General features: G+C 51.9%; 1 protein-coding gene across 4 annotated transcripts in view; it reads left to right on the forward strand.

The window, feature by feature from the left end:
• Positions 1-12,943, forward strand: part of EDA (ectodysplasin A) — a 115,866-nt gene that overhangs the window by 94,553 nt on the left and 8,370 nt on the right. For all 4 annotated transcript variants that reach the window (XM_040322660.1, XM_040322662.1, XM_040322659.1 and 1 more), the window contains exons 4-6: positions 6,052-6,240; positions 6,342-6,376; positions 10,932-10,983. In XM_040322660.1, coding sequence (XP_040178594.1) covers positions 6,052-6,240; positions 6,342-6,376; positions 10,932-10,983 — 276 coding nt within the window. The remainder of the gene's footprint in view (positions 1-6,051; positions 6,241-6,341; positions 6,377-10,931; positions 10,984-12,943) is intronic.

Here is a 12,943-nt window from a genome sequence, read left to right on the forward strand (position 1 = left end):
GAAATCCAACAAGCTCCAAGCCCGGGCCTCAACCTCACTGCACACATTTGGGATGGACTGGAACACGGATGGTGAGTCGGGTCTTCTCATCCAACGTCAATACCTGATCTCACAGATGGGTACCCTCCAAAATCTTGCGGCAAGTCTTCCCAGAACAGTGGAGGATGTTCCACAAGATTTTGGGGGGTGTCTATGGGAAGTTGTGCCCATTTGTGAGGTCAGGTACTGACGTTGAATGAAAAGACCTGGCTTGGAATTGGCAAGTCAATTCAAACCAAACCTTGTCTTTACGGAATTGCCCCCATTTTGTGGCTATAACATCATTCACTCTTCAAGGAAGACTTTCCACAAGATTTTGGAGGATGTCTGTGGGAAGTTTTGTGAGGTCAGGTATTGACGTTGGATGAGAAGACCTGACTCGCCATCGGTGTTCCAGTCCATCCCAAAGGTGTTCAGTAGGATGGAGGCCAGGGCTTGGAGCTTGTTGGACATCCAATTTCAAAAACATTTCAACTCTTATAGCCACAAAGGGTGTCGGCTCCATATTAGTGGCAATGTTTTTGGAATTGGAAATCCAACAAGCTCCAACCCCCGGCCCCAACCTCACTGAAAACCTTTGGGATGGACTGGAGCACCTATGCTGTGTCAAGTCTTCTCATCCAACGTCAATACCTGATATCTCATATGTGCACCCTCTATAGCCCCCGCTATAGGGCAGGTTTAAAGCAACGTATATATACACGTAGCTTTGCCCGTACTATTCTGCCAACGTATCTACGTGATGTAGTCGGCAATTGGTTAATGACATCCTCCACTCCTCTGGGAGGACTTTTTCTACAAGATTTTTGAGGGTGTCTGTGGGAATTTGTACCCATTTGTGAGGTTAGGTGCTGATGTTGGATGAGAAGACCTGGCTCACCATTGGTATTCCAATTCATCCCAAAGGTGTTCAGTACGGTTGAGGATACAAGTTCCTCTATGCCAGTGGTCTCCAAACTGCGTCCCGAAGGCCGGATATGGCCCTTTGCTTGCTTTTATCCGGCCCTTGGGGCACTATCCCTCCCACTAATGCGGGACACTATTCTGCCATCTGACACCGACAGTGGAGCACCATTTCTCCCACTGACACCACTAATGGGGCACCATTCTTCCCTATGATACTAAAGATGGGGCACTATTCCTCCCCTAATACCAGATGTTTAGCCCCACAAAAAATTTCCATCCCCCGCTGCCCAAAGTCCGACCCTCCAAGAGTCTGAAGGACAATAAACCGGCCCTTTGTTTAGAATGTTTGGAGACCCCTGCTCTATGCCCTTAACCCTACTGCACACCTTTGAGATGAGAAGACCTCATCCCAGAGGTCTTCTGTAGAGTTAGACAGTTACTGATTATGGATGAGAAGACCTTATACCCAATGTCTTCCAAAAGTAGGGTTGAGGTCAGGGCTCTGTGCAGGGGACACAAGTTCCTCCATGCCCTCAACCCTACTGCACACCTTTGGGATGAGAAGACCTCATCCCAAAGGGAAGGTACTGGTTATGGTTGAGAAGACATTTAGGTAGATTCACAAAGAGTTAGGCCGGCTTATCAGTAGATAAGCCGACCTAACTCTGAATCTACGCCGGCGTTTGTTTAAGCGTATGCTCAAACAGAGATACGCTTAAACAAAGCTAAGATAGGCCGGCTTGCGCCGTTCTATCTTAGCTTGCAATGTTTCTGATGGCCGCTAGATGGCGCTTCCATTGCGGCCGGCGTAGATTATGTAAATGAGGGGATACGCCGATTCACGAACGTACGCCAGGCCTACGCCGTCGAATTACGTCGTTTCCGTAAGGCCCCATACTCACGACCAAACATGTCTGCTGAAACTGGCCCGCAGGCCAGTTTCAGCAGACATGTTTGGTCGTGTGTGGGCGCGAGCGGGCCGAATTCCAGCAAACATTTGCCCGCCGGGCCTTTTCCCAGCAGACAAATATTCCTGGACTTGTTTTAAAACAGCCCGCTGGAATTCAGCCCGCTCGGACATGTACGGTCGTCAGTACAGACCTACCGTACATGTCCAGGCGCCCGCCGTCCCTCGCATGCGTCGAATGACTTCGACGCATGCGTGGAAGCATTTTAAAGGCGGGCCGCCCACGTCGCCGCGTCATTGTCGCGGCGACACCGCGTCATCGACGCGGCGACACCGCGGACACGCCCCGCGTATTGTTTACGCGCGGACTTCTGTACGATGGTGTGTACAACCATCGTACAGAAGCCCTCTGGCAGACATGTATGGTGAAAACGGTCCGACGGACCGCTTTCACCATACATGTTTGTCCGTGTGTACCCGGCCTTAGGGATAGGCCACCTAAAGTTATTCCACCTATGAAGTGGAATAACAATGTTAAGTATGGCCGCCGTTCCCGCCACGAGGTTCGAATTTTTTACGTCGTTTGCGCAAGTCGTCTGCGAATCGGGAGTTACGTCGTTTACGTCCACGTCGAAATCAATAGGCCCGTACGGCGTACTTAGTCGCAATGCGCCCTGGGAAATGTAGGCGCCCGGCGCATGCGCAGTGTAAAAAAACGTGAGGTCAAGCCTCATTTCCATACAACACGCCCCCCTCCAAGTCATTTGAATTAGGCGCCCTTACGCCCGCTCGTTTGAGGCTACGCCACCGTAGATTAGCAGGTAAGTGGTTTGAAAATCACTACTAGCCTAGTTGATTTACAGCGGTGTAGCCTAAACAGGCTAGGCTAGGCCGCCCTAAAGTTAGGCCAATGTGTGTGAATCTACCTAATTATACCCAAGGTCTTCCAAAAAGTAGGGTTGAGGTCTGGGCTCTCTGCAGGGGACACTAGTTCTGTACCCAGAGGGGCACAATGTCTTTGTATGATGGAGTATTACCAGGACCCTTCACTGGAGATACCAGAGCCCCATCATTTGAAGGGGGGTCCTCATATTTTGGCCATATTGAGGTCTGATTGTCAGTTTTTTCACAATTTGGTCTTTTAAGGTAGAAGAAGGCTGAAGTGAAGTCTGGTGTCTGTTTGGCTTGAGAAGGCCTGTTGTGTTGAGTTGCACCACCCTTGGAGTCTACACAGGTCCATGTAGAACAGATTTTTCCTGCACTGAAGATCTTCAACTCTCTTTTAGCTGTAATGTTAGAAAACACTAATCAGTCCTCACATCTCCGACATTTCATGGCCACTGCAGGGCTATAGATACAGATTTGTATATGTTGTGTCATTCGTGGGCTTCAGAGCTGAAAAATCGTTTAGGAATTTCCATTTGCTCCGTTGACTTCCACTTGAAGATGAAATAGTAGAATATAAATATCTGAGCGGCAGGAAAATGAAGTAATTCCATTATAATAATCTGCCGCCGTTTTTTATCTTTTTTGTTCTCTGAGCCTTCTTCAGCTTCTTTGTGTAATTTGGCGATCGCCTCGGAGATTCGCATCTCCATTCTGATGAAAAGGTAGAGCTGTAACTGCGTCTTAAAATCCATTTTTCAGGACCTTGATCAGCTCCGTCTTTTCTAATCACACGTGTTGTGTGGAAGGAAGCTCTTCGAAGGTTCCTTGTATAAAATACAGACTAGAACTGGCGCTAATCGAATGATAAATACGTGATTCCGCGATCGTTCGTTGTGATTATAGATTCGAAGTTAGAAGGATCTGATGGATACTTGTCGTTGAATTGGCTCCTTGTTGGAATTGTGAACTCTCTGGGCCCGACTCGCTGTGTAATGTGGGGGAATCTTCAGAATGTTTGAGTTCTTTCTGTATTACTTTGTGACCCAAATCTCAGATTGTTCAGTCGCTGTATATTTCTATAGAGCAGTGGTCTTCAAACTGAGGACCAAGGGCCAGATGTGGCCCTTTGTGTGTCTTTATCTGGCCCTTGAGACACAATTCCTCCCACTAATATGAGGCACTGTTTCTCCGACTAATACCAACGATGGGACATTATTCCTTATAGGAATACCAGAGATGGGGCACCATTCCTCCCACCAACACCAATGATGGGAAATAATTCCTTTCACCGACCCCATTGATGGGGCATTATTCCTCCCAATGACACCAACAATGGGGTACAATTCCTTCTACGGATACCAGAGACTAGGGGCGTGGCACCATTCCTCCCCCTGAGCGCCGATGGCGTGGTACCATTCCTCCCCCTGAGCGCCAATGGTGTGGGCACCATTCCTCCCCCCCAAGCGCCAATGGTGTGGGCACCATTCCTCCCCCCGAGTGCCAATGGCGTGGGCACCATTCCTCCCCCCTCCCGAGCGCCAATGGCGTGGCACCATTCCTCCCCCCAGAGCGCCAATGGCGTGGCACCATTCCTCCCCCCAGAGCGCCAATGGCGTGGCACCATTCCTCCCCCCAGAGCGCCAATGGCGTGGGCACCATTCCTCCCCCCTGAGCGCCAATGGCGTGGGCACCATTCCTCCCCCCTGAGCGCCAATGGCGTGGGCAACATTCCTCCCCCCGAGCGCCAATGGCGTGGGCACCATTCCTCCTCCCCCCCCCCCCCCCCGAGCGCCAATGGCGTGGGCACCATTCCTCCCCCCGAGCGCCAATGGCGTGGGCACCATTCCTCCCCCCGAGCGCCAATGACGTGGGCACCATTCCTCCCACGGAGCGCCAATGGCGTGGGCACCATTCCTCCCACGGAGCGCCAATGGCGTGGGCACCATTCCTCCCACTGAGCGTCAATGGCGGGGCACTATTTCTCCACCTAATGACTACAGATGGTATATGCTGACACCAACGCATGATTCCTTCAAGTGACACCAACAATGGGGGCAATATTCCTCCCAATGACATAAACAGTGGGGCACTATTCCTTCTAGGAATACCAGAGATGGGGGCACCATTCCTCTCCCCGAGCACCAATGACGTGGCACCATTCCTCCCCCCCCAAGCACCAATGGCGTGGCACCATTCCTCCCACTGAGCGCCAATGGCGGGGGCACCATTCCTCCCACCGACACCAACCATGGGGTATAATTCCTTCTACGGATACCAGAGACTAGGGACCATTCCTCCCACCGAGCGCCAGTGGCGTGGCACCATTCCTCCCCCCCCCGAGCACCAGTGGCGTGGCACCATTCCTCCCACTGAGCGCCAATGGCGGGGGCACCAATCCTCCCACCAACACCAACCATGGGATATAATTCCTTCTACGGATACCAGAGACTAGGGACCATTCCTCCCACCGAGCGCCAGTGGCGTGGCACCATTCCTCCCACGAGCACCAATGGCGAGGGGCACCATTCCAAGCACCAATGGCGGGGTGCCATTCCTCCCACCGACTCCAACGGCAGGGCACTATTTCTCCAGCTAATGACTACAGGTGGCATATGCTGACACCAACGCACGATTCCTTCCAGGGGCACCAACAATGAGGCAGTATTCCTCCTCTTACTGACCATAGGTGCTTTGTAAATTTTCATACTCCCAATGCCAATCATTATTTAATCCCCCGGATGCCGGGGCATTTTATACTCCCACTGGCCACAAGTCCGGCCTCCGTAAAGTCAATAATCTGGCCCTTTTGTGTAAAAAGTTTGGAGACCCCTGATCTATAGAGGATCACTAGTACAAAGTTCTCCTGGAAAGACACGGGTGGTAAACTAATAATACGTTTTGTATTTCTGCTGCTTACTTTATTGTGAGTTAATACTCTGTATTTAGCTGTACTTCTTCTCCTGTGGCCCACGGGGCCCGTCCAGGCATGGGAACGATCCTGATTTAATATGGTCAGGATCTGCCCAGGAGCCTGGACTCGGCGATCTGGTGAGAGCCTGAGCCAGGCGCTCCAGTGAGGGCTGGAGGGGCAGAGCTGGGAGCCGGTGACTAACAGTCACCCACTCTTTGTGGACTGAAGACCGAGAGCTGAGCGATCAGCAGTGTTTGATCGCTCGGTTCTCAGTCTTGGAGCTGCAGCTGGGATTGCTGCTGCAGCCATCTACTTATGATTTCTATTAATTTATTTTAAATTGCCTTTGCCAAAAGGTTTTTCGAATATATACAAACACATTATCCATTATCTTTTGCAGGAAAAAAAGTTGGACCACCAGGACCTGTTGGACCGACAGGCCCCACTGGGCCACCTGGACCTCCGGGGCCTCCAGGCCCTCCTGGAATACCAGGCATCCCTGGAATCCCAGGATCAAATGCAATGGGCCCTCCAGGACCCCCTGGGCCACCGGGTCCCCAAGGGCCACCAGGAAATCAAGGACCTACCGGTATGGAACATTAAGTCTTCTGTTGTCTTTTTATTCTGATCTCTGATAATATGCTGATTATTTCTTTATTTCCCTCCCCCCATTCCCATTTTTTTTATTAGGTCCTACAGAAAGGACCGTCCCTAAAGAGACTCCGGTAAGTCTTTTTCTTTGTTGTCTTTCTACCTGCTTGATCTCTCCTCCTCGTTTAGTGGCCCCTCCTGAAGTTTAAGTTCTTGTTGACCAGCCATAAAAATACTCATCGCAGCTTCCAGCCGAAGAGGAGGAACTCGATATACTTTTCTGGTGGCCCGTGCCTCGTATATTTGCTCTTCTGTGTTCCTAAGACCCTTCCACTTCCAATACTTCCAGAAGTGTCAGATGTCTGTGCCCCCCCCTCAACCAGCTGTGGTTCCTTCCTTTTTACTCCCCTATGTCATTGCTGAATCTTGTGCGGAGGCCGGGGGGGCGCGGAGGCTGGGGGGCGCGGAGGCATCCAACACACTGGGAAGTGTTGAAAGCTTAAGAATCTTATGGCGGTTGGAGCGTTCCAATAGGGCAAAGGTAGAAGGCACAGACCGCTGGAGAGGCGAGTCTAATACCTCTTCTATTGTGGGAAACTGATGGACCCCTTACCTGCGGAGCCTGTCGTCATATGACAACATTAGTGGACGTCATATGACAACCTCCTGGAATGCTCCCACGTGCCGCGCTGCCACCCACCGGCTACGCAGCCCATGACTGATCAGTGTACCGGTACCATGTGATCGCTGTGACCAATCGCCTGCAGATCACATGACATTCGTTAACAACAAATGGCTTTGATTGATGTCATTCATTGTATATACAATTGTGTTGATCTCTGTGATTGGTTACAGTGATCACATGGTACAAATAGGGCCAATCGCAATAGTAAACACTGAGTAGTTTTCATTCAGGAAAAAAAATGGTTGCTTATAACAGTGAAATCCACTGTTATTATGATTGCTTATGCCAATGGATTTCATATAACCTTGAATATCACCGTTGTAAGCAACCCGTTTTTCTGAATGAAAACCACTCAGTGTTTACTATTGTGATTGGCCCTATTTGTACCATGTGATCACTGTGACCTTTTGTTTTGTTGGCTTTTAACAGTGTGACCAGAGCAATACAATGTTACCATAGTAATCTTGTACTACTCTGAGGAAGTGATCAGGATATAGATTTATATAAATAATGATTGCTTATACCAGTGGTCTCCAAACTACGGCCCGGGGGCCAGATGTGGCCCTTTGCTTGCTTTTACCCGGCCCTTGGGGCCATAATCCCACCCCCCAATGACACCAATGAAAGGGCACAATTCCTCCCAATGAGACCAACGACACTCAATAATGGGGCACAATTCATCACAATGAGACCAACAATGGGGCCCAATGACACCAAATAATAGGGCACAATTCCTCCCAATGGGGCCCAATGACACTTAATAATGGGGCTCAATTCATCCCAATGAGACCAACAAATGGGGCCCTATGACACCCAATAATGGGGCACAATTCCTCTCAATGGGGCCCAATGACACTCAATAATGGGGCACAATTCATCCCAATGAGACCAACAATGGGGCCCAATGACACACAATAATAGGGCACAATTCCTCCCAATGAGACCAACGACACTCAATAATGGGGCACAATTCATCCCAATGAGACCAACAATGGGGCCCAATGATACTCTATAATGGAGCACAATTCCTCCCAGTGGGGCCCAATGACACCCAATAATAGGGCCCAATTCCTCCCAATGGGGCCCAATGACACTCAATAATGGGGCATAATTGATCCCAATAATACCAACAATGGGGCCCAATGACACCCAATAATGGAGCACAATTCCTCCCAGTGGGGCCCAATGACACCCAATAATAGGGCACTATTACTCCCAATTAAACCAACAATGGGGCCCAATGATGGGGCTCAATCTCCCCCATTGACACAAATGATGGGGCACAATTCTTACCAGTTACACCAAGAATGGGGAACAATCCCCCCCCCCCCCCCCCCCCACTGACACCAATGACGAGGCACTGAAACAAACGATAGGGCATTTTTTTCCTCCTCACTGATGTCAGGACCTTTTCTACTCCCGATGGTCACAGTCCGGCCCCCGTGATGTCTGAAGGACAGTAAACTGGCCCTTTGTTTAGAAACTTTGGAGACCCCCTGGCTTTTACCAATAAATTTAATATGTAAAAAAATAAATAAATCCTGATTGCTTCCTCAGAGTAGTACACGGTTACTATGGTAACAAAATTGTGGCAAAAACAAACAAACCACCATGGGGGTTAAAAACGTTGCTAAAAAGCACATTGCAGAAGAACCTGAATTGGTCTTTATCTCTGTTGGAATGATTGTAGGATGTTTTATGGGGGGGGGGGTAATTTTGCCCGGGGGAGGGGAGGGGGGGGTGCCCCATGAATGTGTCAGACGAGGAAAGGTGTCTGTTATTTCTGAGCGTGATTGAAACCATCCTTCCCTTCTATTTTATTGCTGGCGGGAGGGAGCAGGCGCGGTTGATGGTGTTTTGTAGGACTGGCGGTAAGCGAGTCTCCCCCAAGGTCTCCTGTCTGCTCCTCATTCCCCTCCTGAGTGTTTTCTGCTCCCATTTTTCCATCTGTTTTCCATCATTGACTTCAATTGCAACTCATTTCTCCTCCACTTAAACGTGACGTCCTCACGGCCTGCGAGAAAGTGTTAGTTTTGGCCGGATTATCACCGGGGTCTGTAGGCGCAACACCGTATGGCGTCCCCCCTCCTTATATACAAAACATTTTCCAGAATGACGCATTTGATGATAGTATGTAAATAAACTTGTATTAACCCCTTCGCCTCCTATCCCCCCCCCCTTCCGGCAATTCTTTAAAAAGTTCTGAATGCTAAGAAAGATCGGCCGATCACGTGACCGATGTGATTGGCTGTCCCGGTGGTCACGGGTCAGTCCCGCTGGCTACTGATAATTGGGGACCGGAAAGGTCTTTGTGCTGTAAGCACAGAAATATCAGCCACCCAGCGATGGAGAGGTGTGGGGGGGGGGCCGTAAGGTTCGCCATTTTGGAACAACACATGTGTATTAGGTGATCGGAATAGGGGGGAGGGGGGGTATTGAAATGAGAGCGGAGATGAGAGTTCTGATGGACGGTGAGGAAAACCTTTTATATTCCAAACAACAAATATCTTCCAACACAAACGTAAAAATGTGTTCTGACATTTTGATCATTCCTTTAACCCAGGGGTTCCCAACCCCCGGGGCGCACGGAGAGGGGGGGGAGCATTGACCGAGGTTGGTGCACGGGGAGAGGGGGTAAGTGGGGACTGGGGTCAGTGCACGGGGAGGGGGGGTGAGCGATGACGAGGTTGGTGCACGGGGAGGGGGGGTGAGCAGGGACCGCGGTGGGCGCACGGGTAGGGGGGGGCGAGCGAGGACCACGGTGGGTGCACGGGGAGGGGGGGTGAGTGGGGGGCATCGGTCAGTGCACGGTGAGGGAGGTAAGTGGGGACCGGGGTCGGCACACGGGGATGGGGGGTGAGCGATGACCGAGGTTGGTGCACGGGGACGCGGGATAAGCAGGGACCGCGGTGGGCGCACGGGGAGGACCACGGTGGGTGCACGGGGAGGGGGGGTGAGTGGGGGGCTGCGGTCGGTGCACGGGGAGGGAGGTAAGTGGGGACCGGGGTCGGCGCATGGGGAGGGGGGGTGGTGAACGGGGACTTCGCCCGGGGAGGTGAGTGGGAACCGTGGTCAGAGCACGGAGAGGGGGGTTGAGTTGGGGGGGCCGCGGTCGGCGCACGGGGAGAGGGGGTGAGCGGGGGGCCGCAGTCGGTGCACGAGGAAGCAGGGACTGGGGTCGGCGCACAGAGAGGGGGGTGAGCGGGGACTGCGCACAGGGAGGGGAGGTGAGTGGGAACCGCGGTCAGAGCACGGAGAGGGGGGTGGCCGCGGTCGGTGCACGGGGAGGGGGGGAAGCAGGGACTGGGGTCTGCGCACGGGGGGGGAGGGGGCTGAGCGTTGACCGAGGTCGGCGCATGGGGAGGGGGGTGAGCGGGGACTGTGCACGGGGAGGGAGGATGAGTGGGAATCGCGGTCATAGCACGGGGAGGGGGGTTGAGTGGGGGGCCGTGGTTGGCACACGGGGAGGGGGGGTGAGTGGGGGGTCGCGGTCGGTGCACGGGGAGGGGGGTAAGCAGGGACTGGGGTCGGCGCATGGGGAGGGGGGGGGGGTGAGCGTTGACAGAGGTCGACACATGGGGAGGGGGGGTGAGCGGACAATTGGGAACAGGGAACCCTATTTAAATGAATGGGCTGCCCTACTCCACGAAGGATGAGCTCTGGAGAGGGGGGGGGGGGGTCCCCGAGTCCTTTGACGGTCTCAGTATAAGGTAAAAGTCACCTATAGGGTCAGACCCCCTGTATCTGGTGAGCGAGGGATGACCAAATACCCTTCATATGATGCCAACCAGCTTAATGAGTGGCATGGAAAAAGTTCCTCTAGTTCTGTACAGCCCCTCCCCCGACCCCCCCTCCCCCTCTAGGAGAACGCTTTTGTGTCATATTATCAATGTGCTTCTCATTCTACTTTACCCCCCATAAAAAAATATTCATCTGTTTATAGAACAATTTAGAGTTGATTCTCCTCGTGCCGCACATCTCTTCAGTGACACTTTCTCTTTCAGCCCGCCGTCGTCCATCTGCAGGGCCAGGGCTCCGCCATACAAGTGAAGAATGGTAAGAAACCATCGGCCATTTCTTTTATTTCTTCCAGTGATAGGATTGGTTTATGTGCCGCCATATTTACACCCCTGAAAAAACCTGAACTGGGCCGGTGTGTGCAGAGGAAATGCCGCAAATCCGGGGGCGGGGCGAATGAAAGTGGGTGTGGTCAGAGATGTTGGGCCAATCTGATCATAAATTTGGGAGCCTTAAAGTTTCCCTGTTGTCCCCACCAAAACATTTCCCTGCGTCTCCTACAATACATCCGGAAAGTATTCGCAGAGCTTCACTTTTTCCACATTTTGTTATGTTACGGCCTTATTCCAAAATTAATTAAATTTATTATTTTGCTTAAAATTCTACAAACCTCTCCATAATGACAACGTGAGAGAAGATTGTTTGAAATCTTTGCAAATTTATTAAAAATAATAAAAAGGTAAAAATCCCATGTACACATGTATCACAGGCTCCTCCCAGGTACACAAGTATCACAGGCTCCTCCCAGGTACACAAGTATCACAGGCTCCTCCCAGGTACACAAGTATCACAGGCTCCTCCCAGGTACACAAGTATCACAGGCTCCTCCCAGGTACACAAGTATCACAGGCTCCTCCCAGGTACACAAGTGTCACAGGCTCCTCCCAGGTACACAAGTATCACAGGCTCCTCCCAGGTACACAAGTATCACAGGCTCCTCCCAGGTACACAAGTATCACGGGCTCCTCCCAGGTACACAAGTATCACGGGCTCCTCCCCGGTACACAAGTATCGCGGGCTCCTCCCCGGTACACAAGTGTCAGAGGCTCCTCCCCGGTACACAAGTATCACAGGCTCCTCCCAGGTACACATGTATCACAGGCTCCTCCCAGGTACACAAGTATCACAGGCTCCTCCCAGGTACACAAGTATCACAGGCTCCTCCCAGGTACACAAGTATCACAGGCTCCTCCCAGGTACACAAGTATCACAGGCTCCTCCCAGGTACACAAATATCACAGGCTCCTCCCATGTACACAAGTATCACAGGCTCCTCCCAGGTACACAAGTATCACAGGCTCCTCCCAGGTACACAAGTGTCACAGGCTCCTCCCAGGTACACAAGTGTCACAGGCTCCTCCCAGGTACACAAGTATCACAGGCTCCTCCCAGGTACACAAGTATCACAGGCTCCTCCCAGGTACACAAGTGTCACAGGCTCCTCCCAGGTACACAAGTATCACAGGCTCCTCCCAGGTACACAAGTATCACAGGCTCCTCCCAGGTACACAAGTATCACGGGCTCCTCCCAGGTACACAAGTATCACGGGCTCCTCCCCGGTACACAAGTATCGCGGGCTCCTCCCCGGTACACAAGTGTCAGAGGCTCCTCCCCGGTACACAAGTATCACAGGCTCCTCCCATGTACACAAGTATCGCGGGCTCCTCCCCGGTACACAAGTATCGCGGGCTCCTCCCCGGTACACAAGTATCGCGGGCTCCTCCCCGGTACACAAGTATCGCGGGCTCCTCCCCGGTACACAAGTATCGCGGGCTCCTCCCCGGTACACAAGTGTCAGAGGCTCCTCCCCGGTACACAAGTGTCAGAGGCTCCTCCCCGGTACACAAGTGTCAGAGGCTCCTCCCCGGGACACAAGTGTCAGAGGCTCCTCCCCGGTACACAAGTGTCAGAGGCTCCTCCCCGGTACACAAGTATCGCGGGCTCCTCCCCGGTACACAAGTGTCACAGGCTCCTCCCATGTACACAAGCATCACAGGCTCCTCCCATGTACACAAGCATCACATGCTCCTCCCACGTACACAAGCATCACAGGCTCCTCCAATGTACTTATGATACTTGTGGACATGGGGAGGAGCCCGTGATACTTCTGTACATGGGATTGTTTCCTTTTTTTTATATTTAATACATTTGCAAAGATTTCAAACACACTTCTCTCACATCGGGAATGTTTGTAGAATTTTGGTGAAAATAATGAAT

The sequence above is a fragment of the Rana temporaria genome, chromosome 9, assembly GCF_905171775.1.
Source record: "Rana temporaria chromosome 9, aRanTem1.1, whole genome shotgun sequence".
Lineage (NCBI taxonomy): Eukaryota > Metazoa > Chordata > Amphibia > Anura > Ranidae > Rana > Rana temporaria.